We start from the raw sequence: 22,968 nt of genomic DNA on the forward strand, positions 1-22,968 counted from the left end.
TGAGCAGAGAGGTTTGCCTGTCACAGCAAGGTCTGTGGTGACAGTACTGTCCCCTGCCTGATGGCACCAGCCATTCATTAAGACTGCCTTTCCCTAAGTGTGCTCTGGACCTCTGAGGGTCCTTCACCTGGTCCACACCCATTTCACAAAGTTTCAGTGACTGTCTCTGGAGTCTTTTTTCAAAGATGCAGTGTTGTCTTTGTTAAATGAAGGGAGAAATTATGGGGAGAATCATGAAAGATGTTATGGAGAAATGTGATCCAAAAAAAAAAAATCTGTCAGTATAATTGGAACCATAGTGGAGAATGACTCATTGTTTTCTGGAATGAGAGAGGAAGAAGTATACCTCATGGCTTAGAAGCCATGCATTGATAAAAAAGTTGTGTTCATTTCCTTGTCACGTATCAGACATAACCGGCAGATCTGTATATAACTCTGGGGCAGGGATGCAATCCAGAGAACTAGTGTCAGCTCCTGCCCATGTCCTATATTCCTTTCTTTTCAGCCCTCTCAGCTGGCTTTTCTTAGTCTCCCTGAATATGCTGTTCTCTTTTCAGCACTCAGAACTCTTTATCTGGCGGGATATTAATCCTTACCAGTCACAGCCTGTTTTCCATTTCCTTGGTAGACTTGTGGAAGAGCTGCTGCATCATGGCTGTTCTTTAAAAGGTTCATTTCACTGGTGCTTATTTTTGTCCTTACTGAGAATGCTGTGCTTAGGAAAACCACAAGAAAATTCTCTTTGGATTAATCTACTGAGAAACCACATAAATCAAAACATGCATTCTTTGCTTAGATAACAAGGAAAGTTGCTCTTTTGGCATGAATAATCAATTCTATGAACATGTAAGCAAAAGCCTGTGTTTTGACTAGCATGTGTCGTTAGAGTCTCCAGAAATTAACAATAGTTGAATTTGATCTTAGAAGTGTTAGAAATAGAAATGTGTTCTCAACAATGAAATGTAAGAATGTGATGTTTTTCAATGTTGAAATGTAAACAGTCAGTGAGCGAGTTGGATGTGGATATGGTGTTCTCATTTCTAGGGATGTTCAGGAGCCAGATGACTTAATTCTGTCTCTAGCAAGGCAGCATTAATATTGGTTGTGTCATGGTGTTTCCCTTTGTTGATTCATTCATTTGGCCTACTGAGAGGTCATAATGGGAGGAGATTAAAGGATAACTAAAGTTATATAAAACTAAATATTTCTACATGTCTGATGCCTTCAGAAGTAAATGTTTCCTGTGGAAGATTTTATCTTGGTGAAATTAAATAAGAAAAGAAAAAAACAGAGAGTACTTCCTGCAACCTTAAAGGATATTTATAAAGTCCATGGAGAGTTTTTAAAAATTAGTAACTCTGGATTTATACCTGCAAACTGTAGTCATCATACTCGTTCAACATCCATCCATTCATGGAACAAACACTTATTGAGTGTCTGCTGTATGCAGATACTGGGTTAGGTGATGGGCTGTACAGAGGAGAGGGCCCCTACTTCTAAGGAGAACAGTGTGGTACAGACAGATTTTTGGAGAGGCATGAATGAGCAGCACTCGGAGAGAAGCATCATCTTTTCCTGAGGGAAGCAGAGAGCCTCCAAAATGGGGCATATTGTCGAGTTTTTAATGCTATTGTTTATTTTTGCTCATGGTCTTTTACACAGTAGGGGTTAAGTGTTACTCTTCTTCTCCTTTTAAAATAATAATCCTAGGCAAGATTTTTTTTGTGGCTTCCTATTTGCGAGGGACTTAGATCTGTTATCTCATTTAATTATCTCGGCAGTTCTATAAAGCTGGTACTGTTCTAATCTCTGTTAAGTGGGAGGAGAGATTTAGAATGCTTGAGAAAGTGCCCAGTATCAGAGAGTGACAGACCCAGGATTCAGCCCGGGATTTTTTTTTTTTTTTTTTTTGCGGAGCACAGGCTCCGGACGCACAAGCTCAGCGGCCATGGCTCACGGGCCCAGCCGCTCTGCGGCATGTGGGATCTTCCCGGACCGGGGCACGAACCCGCGTCCCCTGCATCGGTAGGCAGACTGTCAACCACTGCGCCACCAGGGAAGCCAGCCCGGGCTTTTAAGGCACTTAAGTCACTACTCTTAACCGCTAGACTCTCATGCAAAGCACAGTGGCTGGATAGAGCATGTATTTTATAGGTTCTTGTCTCGACAGAGTATGAGAATGATTATGTGAGCACTTAGAAAACTGAAGACATTGTCCAGTTGTTTAAATAAGTGTATTTATAACTAAAAGGGTTTTAAAAGGTGGCAGTGGAAAGCAGTGAACATGGCAGTTTTTCCATCTCTCCTAATAAGCTGGACCAGTCTTTACAAGGAAAAATTGCCTCCTTACAGTGGCCAGTGGGACAAGTATGTGTATATATAGCAGAACGGAATTATTTGCTAATAGAATAGCGTGCACCCTAATAAAGTCCTTACGGTAGAGAGCTGTGTAATCCTGTGTGAATCTGTTCCCCTGCCTTCTGAGGAACTGCGTAATGGTAGAGTTGTGTGTACATGTATACATGCGTGTGCCCATGACTAAGTACACATGTGCCATGAGCCATGCCTTACTTATGTTTTTGTTTTGTTTTGTTTTGTTTTTTTGCGGTACGCGGGCCTCTCACTGTTGTGGCCTCTCCCGTTGCGGAGCACAGGCTCCGGACGCGCAGGCTCAGCGGCCGTGGCTCACGGGCCCAGCCGCTCAGTGGCATGTGGGATCTTCCCAGACCACGGCTCGAACCTGTGTCCCCTGCATTGGCAGGCACATTCTCAACCACTGTGCCACCAGGGAAGCCCTTAAATTATGTTTTAAAGATAAACTATTTCATATCGTATGTTTAATCTATGTAAATATATATATTCAGTTAAATTTTTACATTTTATATTTTTAACTTGTCATTTTAATTGGAAGAAGTAATTATGCTCTAACAGGAGTGTTCTTTTCTTTTGTTTTTTTTAAATTTTTAATGTTTTAGTGCTGCCACCTGTCCCTATTCAGAAATCAATTTGAATAAAGACCGAATTTTCCCAGACCGCTTAAGTGGTGAGATGCCTCCGGCTAGTCCATCATTTCCAAGAAGTAAAAGGGCAGACACAAATGAAATCTCTTCATCTCCTGAAACCAGGTAATTAAAGTGGTAATATTAGTGTTATTTAGAGGTACTGTAGTCAGAAGATTTTTTTTTCCTTTTTTTTCCCTTTATGTTCTGTAGCGATGTCTTCTAGTACATTATTGAAAATGCACCTGACTTAACGTGAGGCCAATGGTACTTATAAAAGTATGTCCAAATCAGGCAGGATATTGTATTTCTTATTCATCTTTTAGTTGAATTGCTTGATGTTAGAAGTTTGGAAATCCCCATTTTATTTCATGCCAATTCATACTCTGAATGAGCTGATCAATATTTGTATAAAAGCATCCTTTACAAAGAAGATGGTAGATTCCCTGTGAAGAATGGACATTATTTCTTTTTAGTGCTCATTATATGCCAAGTACTTGCATCTACGTTATTTCATTTAATTATTAGGATATTCGTTGTACTGTATGCTCAGTCATTTGGTTTTGATATCACTTGTAGAGTTGAGTTGGAATGTTTTAACCTCCGTGGATTATTAAGTAAAGAACCAAGTTTTGGGCTTCCCTGGTGGCGCAGTGGTTGAGAATCCACCTGCCGATGCAAGGGACACGGGTTCGTGCCCCAGTCCGGGAAGATCCCACGTGCCGCGGAGCGGCTCGGCCCGTGAGCCATGGCCACTGAGCCTGCACGTCCAGAGCCTGTGCTCCGCAGTGGGAGAGGCCACCACAGTGAGAGGCCCACGAACCACAAAAAAAAAAAAAAGAACCAAGTTTTGTTTGATGTTTTAAGTAAATGGTCTCTGCCTTTATATTAACTAAAGATATTACTAAAAGAAAACAATAGAAAGATTATCCTTAGCACTTAGGTTTTGGGGCTTTCTTTTATGGAGAGTTTTTAAAATCTAAAACAATGTAGTTCTTTGATTATTTTAATATTTGGTAACTTTTATTCTCATGGATGAACCAAGTGAACATTTGAATTAATATATCTGATTCTTGGACTTCCCTGGTGGCCCAGTGGTTAAGAATCTACCTGCCAATGCAGGGGACACGGGTTCGATCCCTGGTCCGGGAAGATCACACATGCCATGGAGCAGCTAAGCCCATGCACCACAACTACTGAGCCTGCGCTCTAGAGCCTTCGAGCCACAACTACTGAGCCTGCGTGCTCAGTAGCACGCAACAACATCATTGTTGTTGATAATTAAAGAAGTTACAGCTCTCCCTGATCCATAGGGCGAAACTGCTTTTCTCTAAGGATTTTGATACTTTAAATGCCATTACTCCAATAACACTGCTGTGAGCTGAGAATAAGATTAAAAAAATTTTTTTTTTACTTAATTAATTTTTGGCTGCATTGGGTCTTCATTGCTGCTTATGGGCTTTCTCTAGTCGCGGTGAGCAGGGGCTACTCTTCATTGCGGTGCGTGGGCTTCTCATTGCGGTGGCTTCTCTTGTTATGGAGCATGGGCTCTAGGCGCGCGGGCTTCAGTAGTTGTGGCTCACAGGCTTAGTTGCTCCACGGCATGTGGGATCTTCCCAGACCAGGGGATCGAACCCGTGTCCCCTGCATTGGCAGGCAGATTCTTAACTACTGTGCCACCAGGGAAGTCCCTAATGATTTGTTATTAATCCTTAAAACCATGACTAATGTAACATAAATTCCTTTACCCAACTCAGTGTCCTGTAATGAAGGCATATCACTTGAGGAAATTTACTTTAAGACAAAGTACTAATTCACATAGTAATAATTACAGGAACAGAGTTCATTGACTCACAAGGAGGTAAGGATCCCTGAAGTTTAGATTTCAAAAGCTGAGATATTGTTTAAAATTTTAACAGGATACTCTGAAGGGCTGGCAGTTTCATCTCATAGGCTTTTCACTAACTTTCTGGGCTCTGGGCTGGATACCTGGGTCCAGTTTCCTCACAGCAGAAAGACCTAGTTGGTTTAGATGATTTTTGCGGTCCTTTTTAACTTGAAATATTTGTAAGAAAAGAGCAATTTTTTTCCTTTCAGTTTTATTGAGATATATAATTGACATATAGCACTGTGTAAGTTTAAGGTGTACAGCATAATCACTTGGCTTACATATATTGTGAAATGATTACCACAGTAAATGAACATCCATCACCTCACGTACATCCAAAAAAAAAGAAAAGTTTTTTTTCTTGTGATGAGAACTTTTAGAATCTACTTTCTTAGCAGCTTTCAAATATACCATCCAGCAGTGTTAACTGTAGTCATCATGCTGTACATCTTTAGGACTTACTTACTTTATAACCGGAAGTTTGTACCTTTTAACCACCTTCCTCCAATTCCCCTCCCCCATCCCCTGCCTCTGGTAACCACAAGTCTGATCTCTAGAAAAGAGTGATGTTTACAGTGGATCTAATGATTCCAGAGATCTGTCTTCTGTGAGGATGTGAGCATGGTTCTTCACGTCATCACCCATCATTAAGGAGACAGTCTTAGAGATTTTAAGGTTTCTGTCGTAATCCATGGCACATGTTTGACGTCTAAATAATTTTTACATTACATAGATTTTTAGCCCATACTGGCTTTTGATTCAGTGAATTCTAACCTGCCATTACTTCTCTGTGAATTAATATTTACACTTATTTGTGTTAAAGTTAAATTGCTTCAGGGGTACCAGGATTTGGTAAATGAGCGTTACGTTATTCATGGCTTTGAAGACTTTGTTCAGATGTCTTCTCGTCTTCAACTTTCCAGGTTAACTATTTTTATTTTATTTATTTATTTACTGACTCATTTATTTATTTATTTTGAGGCTAGTAGTAACCTGAGAGATTTGATTAGTTATATGTTGTCAAAGGAAACAGGAGGGAGACAATCCCTTAATGATCCCAGACTTTTTAAGGTGAACATTTTTGACCGAGATTTGCTTTACTTTTTATGCTAAGTATTTTTAAGAAATGATTACAGACATCATGATATTGCAATCTAAGCACTTCATTATGCATAAAAACATTTCCAAAATAGCCAAAATAACATCGATTTATTTACTTTTCTAAATATAGATTTTATTCTTTTAAATTTTTAAAAATTGGCTTCAGATTATTTTATATTTTTTCTTCTCCAGGCCGTCACTAGTTCTCAACAACAATCAAAATGATACATGGTATTTTAGATATAAATGATCATGGGATAGCAACACAGCAGATGGTAACAAATGAAAGGTTGTTAACAAAGAAGCCTCATCTTAACGGCTTGAGGATGGTTGACTTAATGTAGAATTAATAGAGTTGAAGTTATCTGGCTTCTTTGCTGTAAGTGAATCTGTATGAACATATTTAATTATTTTTTTCTTTTTTAAAATTAAAAAATTTTTTATTGAAGTATAGTTGATTTACAATGTTGTGTTAGTTTCAGGTGTACAGCAAAGTGAATTAGTTATACATAGATCAACTCTCTTTTAGATTCTTTTCCCATATAGGCCATTTCAGAGTATTGAGTAGAGTTCCCTGTGCTATACAGTAGGTCCTTATTAGTTATCTATTTTATATATAGTAGTGTGTATAGCAAACATAAAATTTTTTGATCACTGATTCTTTCACCTGGACTTAAGAATGAAATCGTGAGCTGTGCAAAGCTCTGAGAACAGTGACTGATAAGCAATAAGGCCTCAATAAACGTTAGTTGGGGTTTTTTTTGTTTTTTGTTTTTTGTGGTTTTTTTTTTGCGGTACACGGGCCTCTCACTGTTGCGGCCTCTCCCGTTGCGGAGCACAGGCTCCGGACGCGCAGGCTCAGCGGCCATGGCTCACGGGCCCAGCCACTCCGCGGCATGTGGGATCTTCCCAGACCAGGGCATGAACCCGTGTCCCCTGCATCGGCCGGCGGACTCTCAACCACTGCGCCACCAGGGAAGCCCTACGTTAGTTTTTATTCGTGCTGTTGCAAGAGGAATAGATTGCTTATTTGTTTCACAATATTTATTTTATTTCAGAGGAGCAAAGTAAGGCTGGCCCATTTTTTTTTAATATTCCTAGGTTAAACTTTGAGTAGAGAGCACTCAAACAAGATGATTCTCATAATGTCAGATTACGGTCTGTCCTCTTTTTCCATAATCATTGCTTATGTAGGTGGAATTTCCCAGTCAGGTTTTAACACATTTTCTTTGCATCCTTCTTAATAATTTGCTAAAATTGGTTGCCAGACTCTACTTTTTTCAAAAAAAAAAAAAAAAAAAAAGGCATTTGGCACAGCAAGAGACAGTTGCACCCCCAGAAGCAGACCTTGAGACAGAGATTTGATGGCAAGTGGTTTACTTGAGAGGTGAGGAAAACGCCAGTAGGGGAGTGGAGAGGTGAGACCGGGAAGGAAAGGCAGCCAGTAAAAGCTTCATTGTCACACCAGCTACCCCTGTGGACAGTCCTCAAACATTCTTTTCTCTCTACCTCGAACCCCCATTCCTACACTTTCCTAGTGAGTCTCTTACCTCTCAGGCTTCAGGTTAACTCCCATTTCCTTAGGGAAGGTTTATCTGATCCTCCAGACCGTGGGTCAGATTCCTCATTATTATGTGCTTTTGTGTCACACATCCCAACACAATTGACAGTTCTGCGTAAATACGTTCTCCGAGTCTGTGTACTTTGCTCGATGATAAGCTCCACAAGGGCAGAGGCCACGTCTTCTGTGATTCTGAGATACCCTCAGCACCAAGCACACTACCTGGCACTCAGTGAGGCTGGAAGGCCACCATGAATCATCCACCAGCCTTCAAAGGAGACGTTATCAGTCACATAACCTAAGAGGCAACTGCTTCATAACCTTCTTTTTATTCCAGTAAAATTTCCTATTTTCTCAACTTTGTAAAATCCCCACACTGGATATCTAAGAGGTAAATGTCCCAAACACATACCTACACTTGTATAAAATTAGGGCAGTGTTTCCCAAACTGTTGTTTAACTACCTGCCCACGTAGAAAATGGTACTGCGGAAACGACCACATTTGTATGACACAGAGGGCTGCCTCTGACTGTCAAGAGCCGGGGCCACAGGCGACAGTATCTCAGAGCACTGGTACCCAAGGGTCAGGGCATCCTAGCTGGGAAGCTCTGCCCCACATTAAGAGGGCTCTACGCTGAGTCCTTTTGTGGGTGTGCTGAATGTTTGGGTCTATTTTCCTACAGAGACTTGTCAGATGGGTGGTCAGCTGATGCGTGAATTCCCAGTGTGTATTTAGATAGAAATGTGAGGATGTAATCCTCTCCCAGTTATCCATTCATTCGTCAGATGCGTAAGGAGTGTCTGTGTTGCATCTGGAGCTCTCAGTGAGATGTTTTCCTTACTTGGGAGAGCAGCAGTCCATCTCTGCCCTCGCCGTGCTCCTGGCAGCAAGATGGTGAGTCTGGGCTCTGCCAATCAGCGGAGGAGCTTTTCCTGGGGGCCAATAACCTTAAGTCCCTATGTATCTGCAGCTGAGTAAAAGAAAGTTTATTTTCCTCTGTATATCTGAATAAAACCTGTGGGTTTCAAACTTTGTTTTGCATCAGACACATCAGATGCTTGTTAAAATCCAACCTTGGAGGTACCATCTCCAGAGATACTGATTCAGAAAATGTAAGCTGCATCCCAGTTCATTTTTAACAAGCATCCCCAGGTGATTGGATGCAAGTGATCTATAAACCAGGCCTGGAGAATCATTACTGAATATAAAGACCCTTCCCCAGAGTAACAGTTCACAGTGTGTTACCAAATAGAGAACATCAGCGTCTATCCCACATAGTCTTATTCTCACAAAATATGTTCTACAGATGCTTGTAATTGTGTTTCTAAATTAGGTGCTATCGCTATTAAAAACCACATAATGTTTTAAGGTTCCATGTTTACGCCTGCTTAGGGATAACCGCAGAAGTACAATAAAGCATTTTAAAAATACCTACTAGGGGCTTCGCTGGTGGCGCAGTGGTTGACAGTCCGCCTGCCGATGCAGGGGACGCGGGTTCGTGCCTGGGTCCGGGAGGATCCCACATGCCGCGGAGCGGCTGGGCCCGTGAGCCGTGGCCACTGAGCCTGTGCGTCCGGAGCCTGCGCTCTGCAACGGGAGAGGCCACAACAGTGAGAGGCCCGCGTACCCCCCCCCCACACACACACACACACACAACCTGCAAGGCAAAAGCCCATTACTAACCTATATCCAATGAAAAAATTCAATTCAGTTCTTTATAGGCCATTAAAACAGCTTTTCAAATTGTAGGTCTAGTGTTTCTACTCTCAGAATTACATGGAGCAGTTACAGGAATTGCAGCTTCAGTCTAATTCATATATTTAGGATGAATCAGATTTTGCCCATCTGTGTACCCATGAGAAAGGGTCCTGTGAAACAGATGGGAATACAGGCTAACATAAAATATGGAACTATAAGCATGTATACATCTCTTTATTTGCAAAACTGTAAAATGTAGTAGAATAAAATTAATTCAGAGCCAGAAGTTCTAAAAGATTACAAAAGTTAATTAGGAATCTTCAGAAACTTTGTTTTGCTTCCTAAGGTTTTCTGGTCCTGAGAGCTTGATGTTGACTACTCAGAAGGTTCCTTTAATGATTGGTCATTCCCTGCCTGTTGTAAAGCCTCTTCCCCCCCTTTTGTTGATGGGCTGCCAGATGTGGATTAGGAGCTGTGGAAATTTTCAAAATATTCCAGTTCTTGGGAATCTGAGTCAAATCTATATAGTTGTTTGTGTGCACCAGGGAGAAGCTGGGTTTTGGTTAAAACACTCACAAGTCCTGATGCCAGCTGCTGTGACACAAGGCAACCATTCAGAGTGTAAGGAAGAGATGACTGTGTTACTGTTGATGCCTGGGAATTTGTTAGAACAATATTGTAACAGAGTCTGATTTTCTCTCCTTGAATAGCACTTATTCTTGACTCAGGAGACTCTTTTATAACTAGTAGAAAAGCAGTGATATCTGTTCTTTTCCCTATGACAGCAGCATGAAAGCAATGCAGTCCTGCTCTTCTTATGCTACATGATCTTTATGTCCCAGATCTCACCTTATTGGTTAGGGCTTTTCATTTTATAAGAGAATTGATTAATTAATTGATGAATTCATTTTACTGGGGAGTTTCCTTGGCATCTTGATAACATCCACTATTATTTACTTACTCATTATATTCCTTTCTTCACTAACATATGTTCTTTATGCTAAATTTTAATTTAATAGCCTTATTAATCAAAATGTTTTATTGGTAGTCATTAGATAAATAGTAAACTATGCTTATCTCTCCTGGGCTGTGTTTATGAAAACTCTGTTAAAACTATTGTTCATGCACAGTCTCAAAGGGATTTAATTATTAAAACTCTTTATTCGAATGTTAACTGTAGACGTGGAAGTTTTAATTGTACTGGTTCTATTTGCCATCTTTTCTGAATCCCTTTGAAGATGGTGACCTCCTTATCCTGAAGCCATTAAGCACAGTCTTCTCTTTATTTGTAGGGGGCATTTCGGAGACAATTCAGGTTCTCTTTTACAGTTCCTCTAACATACAACCTTGAGATTCCCATTCTCTGATTTTTTACCTGTGAGTGACCTCAGCCCAGAATTTTTTTTTCAAAATGCTGGGGGCATGCAAAGAGATACCCTTTTAACATTCAAACTAGGAAACCCTACATTTATTTTTACAGCTCTCAGTACATTCACTGTGTCCCCACTTGTTCCTGGGGAGTACAGGTACTCTGCAGCTCTGACAAAGCCCCTATGAGACTAGAATAAGCTCTTCTGGAAAGAGAAGGATGGGGAGGTTTTAAGGTACGAGCCAAGCCAAACTCATGCTGAGTCAGAGAGCTGGCTGAAATCCCTGAACTGAAGCAAAATAATTATTTCATATTGTTTCAATATTATTTTTAACAAACTGATGACTGATTGAAACATAACGGGCTAGGGATTGTTTTTAAATGAAAAATAAAATTGAAGAAACAGCTGTTGCCATTCAAATGCTATCCTGATACTATGTATTTACTCTTCTAATGTTTGTTTCACTAATATTTACCACAAATCTCATTTGAGTAAGATAGTAAGACATCTAAAGCATGACACATAATTACAGAGAAAAAGAGAATGCTGACTCAAAAAGAAAACATTTTTCCATTTGAGTGTATTCCACTGTCTTAATTAAAAGCCTAAAGAGTATTCTTGAGTAAGATTTTAGTTATGATCATATTTCAAATCAGGCTAAAGAAATGCTGAAATAAATTGGTTGTTGAAAATTCTAAAATCCCAAGAGAAATTGCTGTGTTCCAGACACTCTTCTAGGTGCTTTTAGCTGTGTTAGATCATTTAACCCTCATAATGCCTATGTGGGGTAGGCGCTACTATTTCATCCCCATTCAGCAAACAGACCTCTCTCGGTTACAGGTTACATAGCCAGTGAGTAGCAGCCTAGGCAGTCTGACTGTAGGCTGGCTCATAACCATTACTCTAAAGGTGGTTTTAAAACTTGAGGAAAACAGGTTACTTAAAGAAAATAGGTGTCAGTAGATAATTTTCTCCTAAAATATAAGTAATTCTTAAATAGTAATAGCTGCCATTTACCGTGCTCCTACTTACATGTCTGGCTGTATGCTAAGCACTTCCTATATATTGTTTTATTCAGTCCTCAAAAAGCCTGTGAGGTAAAGGATTTATTATCCTTGTTTTACAGAAGATGCAGCTGAGGATTAGGGAAGTTCAGTAACTTGCTGAAGGTCATATAGAACTTGTAAGTAGCAGAGCTGAAACTTGAACCAGGACTATTCACTTTCAAAGACCATCAATGTCACCACTGCTGGGCTACTTTCTCCATGTTACAGTACACTCCCCTATGCCTGATCAGCCTGTATTCCCTTCCTAAACAAAATTGTTGGTAATGAAAAATGTTGATCAAGAGGAGAAGATAAAGGAGTTTTAAAGTAGAGGAAAATTGTCATATTAAAATACAACAAAAATATTTTTGGTTGTCATTAAAAAAAAAAAATCTGTCAAGCATATCTTGCACTCTGTTCCAGAGTGTTACACTATTATCACAGAGTTTTGACATTGTGATGTAAACATGTTCTGTTTATAATTGGAAGACTGTGCAGCTAGGATAACTTTTTGCTTGGGAAGTTGATATCCTAGACGAAGCATTTCATTTTTGCATAGAGGAAGAAATTAATCACAGTACCTATTCAGTGAGAATTAGCAGTGAAATTTCTAACCTTATAGGTGAGAGAAATATTGGTTGCCCAGTTGAGAAAGTGATTTTTATTTTAAATAAAATATAAAACAAGTAAGAATATTAGTGAGTCAGATTCCTCATTCCTGACCTTATCAATAAAAGACAGTTTGAAAATAAGATTATGACACCAGAAGGCAAGTTCCCTTTAACTGCGTGTAACAAGGATATGTACTGTATTCTGGAAAAACACAAGAGTAAAAAAACAAGTAACAATTAAATCTAATTATAGATTTTGGTGTCAGTAAGACCTGGTGCTATACTTGCCCTGAAAATTTGGGATTAACCTCTTTAAGTTTCAGTGGATATAACAACAGAACCTTCTTCCAGTGATTGTTATGAAATAATGGACATGTAAAGAACTCGGCCAGTCTTTGGTGCATAATATGTTCTTAAGTATGTTAAGTTTCCTTATTATTACTTCTTATTAATACTGTTTCCACATTTCTGGATGTGCTTGGTCAGGATTCTGTTTCCTTCAGGGGTTCTGTTCATCTATCTGTTTCATAATATCCCTTCTAACAGACTATTCATATTGACTCCACCCTGCCGACCCTCTAGCTAAAGGAAGCATCAGAACCCAAAGGGGCTTAGTCACTTTTAATTTTAAGGAGTTAGCAAAATCAATTTATTAATTGGAAATAAAAGATTCAATGAACATTTCTTGTGGAGTCCTGCATTGGAATTGTTTTTCGGTGAAGATAAATATCCATATGTATGTATTCCCAAGTTTATATGGGTTAAATTTAGTGAAATATCATAAGTTAAAGTAAGGAAAGTAAGAACTGAACATGCTTCCATAATGAAGGAACATGAATATACAAGCAGAAAGCTTCTTTTTTGCTTCTCTTCAGCGATGGATTATGGCACATTTAGGATGAAGAAACTTTTGGGGTCAGTCATCTTATTTTCCTTTTCTATCTCTGTTCCCTCCTAGAAAATGATCCTTTTCCTACATTTCATAAAATAAGTCATTGGCATTGTATTTGGGTGTAAGAATACAGAAGAACTTTCCTCATACTTAGGTCTTATAGCTTTAGTTTAATAAAGTTTACTTTAAAGGAAAATATAATATGCATTATTGAAACCACAAACATGTAATTGTTAATTATCAGTGGACAATTTCAATCATGAAAAATGAAATATACAGAAAATTCTAAGACATAATTTTAGCCTTTGGGCTCAGTTTGGTTTTTTGTTTGTTTGGGTTTTTTTTTTTTTTTAACCATTCCTTAAAGCTTTTAGGCAATCTACAGTAATTAATTGGGAATTTATTTTCTTTGACTCCGAGAAATGCCAATTTTAAGTTATGTCACTCTAATGTGTGTTTGTTTCTAATAACTATTAATATAGCCATCCACAAGCCACTTATTTCATGGCCACAGTACTTACTGGGATAGATTTGTGAGCTCAAAGATTATTATTTCCAGTTTAATATGAAACAAGTTCAGAAGATCACATAAGCTAATTTTAGCATAACAAGCTGATTTTAACATGTTGTAATTACCAAGTCTAACTTCAACACTGTTTTTACAGAGAAGGCAGTTTTCTACTATCACTTCAACTAGTGTCCTTTCTCCAGTTATCAGCAATTTTCTTATTTGCTTTTCACTATACCTCCATCTCCCCACTTTCTGTGGAGTAAGAGCCTCCATAGTCATTAATTGATTTCTCTTGGAAAAAAAAATTTTATTGCATAATAACAGTGATTCTTCCCATTCTCAAATAAGCAAGTATTCTTCAGCAGTTGTGATAAGTTTTTTTTAGTATGAAGTAAGCCAGGGAGCTCAGATTCCCGTGAAATTTCATGTGTCCCTGGAAATGATCTTTCTAAGAACTAGTGAACATTTTTTTTTATCTCATGCTTACTGTGTTGGCATCACTGTGTTAAATTATTATTGTTACAAAAAGGGAGTAAATTAGTGCCTTGGTAATTAAGACTATAGAACTCCTTTATATTTTGTTGGGATATTTGGTTTCAAAGGTATTATCCCTTTTCTTAACACCGAACAGAAGTGTGGTCTGAGTCTTCAAGAAACTAAGGATATATTTGTAAAGGTAACAGCATTTGAAACAACAGAACATCATAAGTACAGAGTATTATAAAGGATTTATTTTGAACCCTGAGAACGGAATACATTAGGTTAAAATTTTTAAATCCCTGAAGTTTAGTTTTAAAGAAAATATAAGTTGTCTGTGCCTGGTTTCCTTTAAAGCCATTTTTGTTGCTGACTTCAGGGTAAAGTTCTGAATTAGGATTGGAATGGGTCCATTCCATTTTAGAGCATCCTTGGCATGGTTACATTAGCATTAGTTCATTCCTGGTCAGAAAGAGGTGGAATCAGTTCAGCCAGTTTGACCTGATTAAGCCAGGAAAAGCTGCCTAGAATTGAGTTTGATTCTCCTGGGCGATCTCAGCCTCAATCTCAGATTCTGGAGCTGAGTAGTATATAGTGACTTGATTAAATGGTATGGACTTTAAAACCATTTTCTTACTTAAAATTGTAGTCTTAACATACGGTACAAGTAAAATTCCTCATAAATACATGTCCCAATTTGAAGTTGAACTATTCAGTAGCCACATTTTCCAGAATAGTTAACCTTAATACCATTTTTAGCTTTAAAATCTTTCTGAACAGAAAATGAAAATTGATAATGAGGAAAACGAACATTTATAGATGTTTTTAGTATTAATTGCTTCTTAGTAAAACTGCAAATCCTTTCTAACATTTTAATGGTATCATATCTTTTTAAATAAAAAAAACAGTTGCTGAGGTGCAGTGTGGAGCCATTCCTCTTTTTTTTTTTTGTACTTCAATTTTTATTTTATTTTATTTTTTTATATACAGCAGGTTCTTATTATCTGTTTTATACATATTAGTGTAAATAGGTCAATCCCAATCTCCCAGTTCATTCCACCGCTACCACCCAGCCCTGCTTTCCCATTTCTTTAAATGTTTCTATTACAAAATATTAAAAACACCTATTTTTCTCAGAGACCAGCATGCTGATGATGTCAAAGAAGACTTTGAAGAGAGAACAGAGAGTGAAATGAGGACATCACATGAAGCCACAGGTACCCATAATAATCTCATATTATTGATGGGTATTACTATTAATACTCAACAATCAAAACTTAACTGAAATACAGCAGTCCCTTTTATATTAAAGATAAACTTCATTTGGTTGGTTCTGTTACCACAGGCAATAAAAGTTTTATTGTTCAGGATAAATTTGGTGTACACTTCACAATGATATGAATTCATCTGTGACCTGTATTTACAGTCTCTTTCACATATCTGTACAATTTTGTATATAAAGTTTGGATAAGGCATTCTATTTGGTCCTTGTCGTAAATTGTTTTGATATTGTTGATGTCATTTGCTTCATATGTTTCAGACTGATCTCAGAATGTGTTGAAATTCAAAGAGAACTAATATGGTTTAATCTAATACCACAAAATGAAAAGGAAATTGCTTGAACAAAAGTTTCAAGTTGTATTGGAGAAAGTAATTTGTCTTACATCTTTGCTGAATAGACATTACAGTGGTTTAACTGAACAGTGAAGTCGTAATGACTGTTACTCATAGTATAGGTGGCATTTATAATTTACGCAGTGTTATTATTTATTTTTTATAAGAAGATGTTGTCCCGATTATGATTTTAATGGTTGTCCCTGGGGACTTTGCTTGTCATGTGCTTTATTTGGTTTAGACTGTTTATAAGATTGTAGAATGGCACCTAAGGACTGTTTGCCTATAATGACCTATTCCATAAGTGATGCTTTGATTTCCATATCTGATGGTCATAAAGCAGTAATTTATGATTAATTTAAAAGTTATATTCTCTGCTGTCCTCAGCATGTTTTATGGTGTTTAATCTTGCACCACATACAAACCCTTCAGATGGCCAGGGTTTGCACCCCTGATCCTACCACCTGCTAGCTGTGTAATCTTGGACATTTCATGGAATACCTTTCAGTGCTTGTTTCCTTATCTGTCCAGAAGGTTGATGATGGTAACTCCCTCCCACAATTGTTATGGGAATTGAGTACAGTAACATTTGTAACTTGCTTAGAACAGTGCCTGGCACAGAGTAAGTGCCATAATGTTTCTGGTCATTTAGAAAGGAAGAAAAACATTTAATTTATGAAGCTTTTGTCATCAGGGTATATCGGGTTCTTGATCAAAAGCTTCAGCCTTTCCTTGTGAATGGTGGTTAGGAGCATGGCCTTCATTCTCTTCTCAGCTCCACCAGTACTAGCTGTGTGGCTGGCTTTGGGAAAAGTATTTAACTTCTCTGTTCCTCAGTTTCTTAACAGTACCCACATCACTGGATTATTATGAGGAATAAATGCATCAGTGGCCAAAGTATTAGCTGCTAGTGGTAGTAGTAGTAATAGCAGAAGTAGTAGTAGTATTGTGAAATGAGTGTCTTTTGCATGGAATTATCTGATCATTGCAAGGTTTAGATAGATTCATAATAAAATCTTCTGGGCCCTGAGCTTTTTGAGGGAGTAATAATTCGACAACTTTTTCAGTTTCTTCCTAACTTGGTGATGCAATTCACTTTTCATTTTATTTGCTGAGCTGATTTTGATCTTTTTTTTCTGAAAATAGTCTAATTAATGGAGAATTTCAGTTTTATTAACATGATATGCATGGTGTTCTCTCTTTTTCTGTGGTAGTTTTATGTCTTTTCAAACTTTGTATATTTTTATCATATTTTTTTTAATTTGAATTGCCTGAGTTTTTCTGTTTTACAATTCTTTCCAAAGAAACATTGCTAGGACTTACATGTAACTATTATTTTTGTCACCCATAAAACCTATAGTTCAATATGCGTATTTTACTTACTGTCTTATTTTTCATTAGTGAAAGAGAGCCTCATAAAAACAAGCTGCTTTGAGAATTTTTGCACATATGTTCCTAAGTAAGATTTGCATATTAATATCTCATCCAGTTTTAGCCTCCTAAAATGAGTTTGATGACTTCCCTTCATTTCCAAATTTTTAAAACATTTTATGTAAAACTTTCATAAAATTAATTTTTACTGTAGTGAAATCATGTTATGATTGTCAGCTTTTATTAAACTGCTTTCTTAGCTTTAGATTTCCTTTCTTCTTTTTTTTTTTGAAAATTTTTTCCAGATTCATGTTGTATGGAAAAGATTTGAATTTCACTTCCTGACCTGACCATTTTAGAGTTTATTGGTTGTCTTTCCCTGGACCCCATGATCCTTCAGTCCAAAATGAGATCTTATGGTGTCTGAGGGCTCCTATATCTTAGTGATGTTGGTGATATCTCAGATCCTAGTTAGTGGGTGGATGTGTTTAGTTTTGTCTGTCCTCCTGCCTCTCAGGTCTCAATAGAGCCATGACCTAGTGTCTCAGATCGGGCTCTCTGGAAACACACATTGGGAGTGTTGTGTGCAGAAGGTATTTGGTGGGTACTCTTGGGAACGATACCAATGAGAGAGTGAGAAAACCAACAGTGCGCAGAATGAGCTGTGATGCAGTTACAGAAGAAGCCTCAGTCGATCCCATAAAGGAGGTCCAGATGACCCTTCCGATTTATCCCGAATTTAGGCATGAGGACCAGGCCTTTGTATTGACCAGTCCTTGGATGTTGGCTGAGAGGGGCCGTGTCCTTGGGCAAGGAGCCTCCCTTTGGCTTAGGGCAGTTCCTGGAGAGGGAGGTAGCTCTGAGGCATCAGCAGTCAGCAGGTAGGAGAATGAAGCTCTGGGTTCCAAAGGGGGAAACCACCACAGTGTCCACTACACCTAGCTAGTCATTTGGTCTCTGACTTTCCTGTAAGAAAAATCAAACAGAACTGAAAAAAACTGAACAACAAACCAAAACATCCTTTCACATATGTGAGATTAGGTCCAATTCAATCCAGTCTTTTGGTTTTAGACAATGAATCTGGCTCCTAAATTCAGTCTTCTTTCATTATTTTGCCTGAGATGTCATGCGCTTTATTTACTTTTTTTTTTACATCCAGGATTTTTTTTTAATCCAGAAAAATTCCTTCAGTTATTATTTTTATTATTACTTTTGTTCTTTTCTCTGTTTTGATTGGTAATACCTTTTACTCTTGGGTTAGATCCAAAGGATGATATTCAAAATACTTACCAATTGGTTTGACAGCCAACATTGCACAGGACAGTTAAAACAAACACCAGCCTTAGTGCTGGAGCAGAGTTTAGAAGCTCCCTGCTGTACTTCATTGCAGCATCTTAGGGAAGTCCTGCAAGGGCCTGACTGCTGAGGGTGGAGGGGACTATTACCAGCCATTATGGAAGTATTTTAATATTTCAACAGCGTATGCATTTTTTGATATTCTAGACATATTTCTCAAGTTGAAATGTCTTACTCTAGCTCTGTCAAGTCTACTAGTTACTGCCTTTAACATGAATTTTAATAGTGGTTTTTATTTTCCTTTAATTTCCTGCACTGGCTTGTTTTTTTCTTTTCATAGCCTGTTTTGTTCTTTAGCGGTCATGTTCCCTTGTGCCTTACTAAAATCATGAAACTCTTCTGTCAATAAGTCAATGCTCCTCTCCCAATGTTTTGTAGAACTTATCAGAGGCCCCTGGTGATTGTTTTTTATTTTATCATTTTGAGTGCAGAGAAGTTTCCCCAGGTTTTTTGTGAAGAACACTTACCCCCCAATGCTCCCATTTGGGTGCCAGTAGAATTCCTCTTTCACACCTGAGCCTGAGGGTCAGGTAGATACGCTGAAGCTAGTAGGTGCTCATCAGTGTTCATTTACAGTGTCATTCACCAGTGGTGGAATAGGGCATAGGGGAAAGGAGAGAAATCTTCTTGCAGTTTGTGCACTATTTAGTATAGAGGAGTCTGAAAAGAAGCCACCCTGTATTCCTTATAGCTAGTAGGATTTAAGAGTCAGTAAGCCCATGAGAACTATTTTGTTTGGAGTCTTAGAGCAAATTGATTTTTAAAAACACTTCCCCCTAAAAAAAATCTTCCTACCTTGTTTCTTCAGTTAATTCAGTTTAATTCCATACAATATGTGTGATTATGAACCTTTTTGATTTTTTGATGATTGCCACTATGCTACCGAATTTGACCTTTGGGGACCTTTACTGAATACAATGCATCACTTTTTCTTCTTTGTCTTTCTGTTGGCTTCTGTCTCCTTTGCCTGAAAGATAAACTAATTCATTTCCTCCATTGTAGGAAGGCCCATTAATAAAGGATCCTATAAATTGACCTTCAAATTTAAACTCCTGTATTCCTGGGAAACGTGTAATTTTCTTTTCCCTTCTGCAAACATTCTCTCTCACAGGTGCTGATATGCAGAAAGAGTTGAATTTTATTTTGTAATGTACTAGATTCTCACTTGAAAAATCAGACTTGTTTTTTGCTTCCATAGCAATTGGTTTTTATTTTGGTTGTTAACCTTGAAATGATCCTTAAATATTTTTCACGCCTGAGTTTAGTTAGGATCTTGGAGCTAATTTTATCCACATTCCTTGATGCTGTGATCAATTTATTTTACCCAATCATTGTTATTGTTCATCCTTTTTATATTTAGTCACCAGTTAGTAACTCCATTAAAATAAACTTGGTTGACAGATGTATCCCATTTCTTCTGGCTTATTTTCCTTTCACATTAAGAGCATTTTTTAATAGACTCATGGAATATTAGCTTAAAAGGGTCATTGACTCCTTTTCATCTTTGACTTGTTTAATTCAGTATACTCTCGGTGGCATGCCTTTCTTTCAAGATAGGAATAAGTTTTCCCATTTGCTGAATCTTTACTGTATGTCAGACAATGGAATAAGCATTTTTTAAAATATCATGTAATCCTTACAATGATCCTGTTACATTGATTTAGCCAAAATTTAGAGCTAGTTAGTGGCAGAACAGGGACTTGAATCCGTGCATATCAAACTCTTAAACTCACCCCCTTGACCATGACCCTATGCTTAGTTATTAGGAGACAGAAGATCCAGGGTCACTTTCTGATGCTTCCCCTATCTCACAGGGTGGCTTTGGGCTTTGCCCTATCTCATAATGTGTTTTCCTCATCTTTGGGATAGCTACCTCCTAGCATTGTTTTGAAACTAAAATGAAACAAGCCAGTTGGAGATTCTGATCTCGCTTCTGTCACTGTCTTCAAGGGATAGGAATGAGTCAGGACATGTGGTAAGTCATGCTGTGGCTTGTTGATTTAGCATTGTTCAGACTTGGAAATAGGAAGCAGAATGGGATCTGAGTCTGAAAGCAGCAGGGAGCGTGAAGAGTACTTTTCCTTTTCTCTGGATCTTGCCCTCCTTGTGGTTCTACTGTGGTTCTACAGTGGTTCTCCTGGGCCCTAATGGGAACAGTCCTATAGCAAGCAGATTCTCATGCTCCGTGGTAGTGAAGACATCTCTTTCTACTGAGAGATTTCATGTTTGGTTTAGATGGTGGTCTCTCTTCTGAAGAGTTATTGTCTTGATTCTGCATAAAACATTGGAGGATATATTTCTTCAGGATCACCTTTATCACACCTGTCTTCTTACAAGGGTTAATCTTCGACTTCACTTTTTCCTACCCTAAGCCAAATCAAGGACTTTAATACCTATATTCTCAACCAGAACTCAGAGACATTTGTATTTGCAAATTTCTGCTTTGGATAATTACATTATCATCTATTAAACTTCATTTCAAGAAAGTCTACAAGAATATGCTGTATCGATGTAGCCCTCCACATTGCATTGTAAGTGCTGAATAAGTAAGTGCTGAATGAGTAATTTCCATATTATAAACAATATATGTAAATGGGAGAAGCAGGGCTTTACTATCCATCCATTAAGTATCAACATAAGAAAAATATTCCTCATTTGATAATTGTCTAGAGAGATGAAATAGCAGTAAAACCAAAGATCCACAAAGTTATTTCTCTTAACGCTACTCCCATCTAATATTTTCTTGCTTCTGATATTAAGGGAACCCAGCAATTGATGTTTTAATAATATATTTCCAAAAATGCATTAAATTGCTTTCCAAGTTACCAAAGTGAGGCTTTAGGCTTTCATTTTTTGTTATTAATTTTGAGTAACAATAAGAAGCTTATTCATATCAGCTTCTGGTTTTATATAACTTATTGTTAAAATAACATATTTATTATAGAATAATTAGAAAATACAGGGAATCAAAATAACAGAAAATCAAAATTATCTGTAATTTTATTTTCTAACACACCATTTTCAGAATTTTGAGGAGTTTTTTGGGGATTTTTTAATATCTGAAATATTGTACTAACTACTTTGTAACCTGCAGTTTTCTAACTATGTAATATTACAATCATTTTTACATAAATATTTATACTAATTACAAAATAATATTAAATATTTCCTCTGTGGATTGATGATCAATGCAGCATCATTTAATGGACCAATCACTAGTGGATATCTAAACTAGTTATTTCCTGTCTCTCACTATTATAAATGCTCTTGCAGTAAACCTTGGTAGTGATTAGGATTAGGGGTGTGTGTGTGTGTGTGTGTGTGTCATAAAACACATACAAGTGGTTTATGTCAGGTAAAAGCAGTTTATTTCTCTCCCACATGGAGGAAGTTCAAAGGTAGGTGCTCCAGGATTTAATGGTACTCAACAGTATTAGGAAGTCAGGTTCCATGTATCTTGTTGCTCTCCTTTGCAGAGTGTCTGTTCCCAAGGTCTTATCTTGCTCAAGGGTGGTTCTGGGGGGCTAGTTATTCAGTTACTGCTCTCCCCAGGAGGAAGGAGAGTCAGGGTGTGGGAGTAGTGAGAAAAAGTTTGACCATATACCTTGGGGAAATTTTCTTCTTGGGAAACTTCAAAAAATACAGAGAACTCCTTAAAAAGTATTGTTTTTCATGCAGGTAAATCACTTGAGAGGAGGGTGGTGAGAAATCTGACCCTCATAAAATGCTATTGGCAGAAATGTCTTCCAGAATAAAAAAGCTTTGTTTTCTAAAGCACATTATACACATTCAAACCTACTCTTCCCTACTCTGCACTGAGCCAGCTGCTTTAGCCAGAGTCTGTGTGCGCTTATTTTAGTCTATATCACATGTTAAAATAAAAACCTGGAGTCACGTTTCTGAGCATTTCAAGGGATCCAATACATATCCACTCAAATGAAGTTGTTTTCTTTATCCTTTTTGGATTGGGACGTGTACCTAACACCTTCCGAGGAGGTGGCATATTCTGTGGTTGGCAAATGCTACAGTTGCCCCATTCGTCAGAAAATAACACTGGGCATCAGTCAACATGAAAGAATCAGCAAAAGGAAGGGGGGGGTCTTAAAGTGAAGGATGCAAAACTGGTATTAGTATTGGAGTGGTGTATGAGTCTAGGCCTATGTATGATGTCAGCTTCGAAGACATGCAAACGCTACCAGAAATATAGGAGCTTTAGGGTTTTTAGTCATTTCTTTAGAATGGCTCAGTTATTTTTCTAAGGAATAATGATGTAGGAGCACTAGAAATGAACTGTGGATAATACAACTTTAGCAGGACTAGAATGAACATAGAATGGAGCTTCAGTGAAGGAGGAAACAGTGCCAAGTATCAACAGAACATAAATAGTTATAGAAGAAAGTGTAGGGCTTTGGAAAAAACTGACACTCTGTGGCAGGCAATCCAAATACAAGTTACAAAGTAGACTGTGTTGT

General features: G+C 37.9%; 1 protein-coding gene across 10 annotated transcripts in view; it reads left to right on the forward strand.

Annotated features, from left to right (window-relative positions):
• L3MBTL3 (L3MBTL histone methyl-lysine binding protein 3) overlaps positions 1-22,968 on the forward strand; it is a 118,776-nt gene that overhangs the window by 84,980 nt on the left and 10,828 nt on the right. For all 10 annotated transcript variants that reach the window (XM_067010741.1, XM_067010743.1, XM_059083271.2 and 7 more), the window contains 2 exons: positions 2,976-3,125; positions 15,293-15,372. In XM_067010741.1, the coding sequence (XP_066866842.1) occupies positions 2,976-3,125; positions 15,293-15,372 (230 nt within the window). The remainder of the gene's footprint in view (positions 1-2,975; positions 3,126-15,292; positions 15,373-22,968) is intronic.

Source organism: Kogia breviceps, chromosome 13, assembly GCF_026419965.1.
Source record: "Kogia breviceps isolate mKogBre1 chromosome 13, mKogBre1 haplotype 1, whole genome shotgun sequence".
NCBI lineage: Eukaryota > Metazoa > Chordata > Mammalia > Artiodactyla > Physeteridae > Kogia > Kogia breviceps.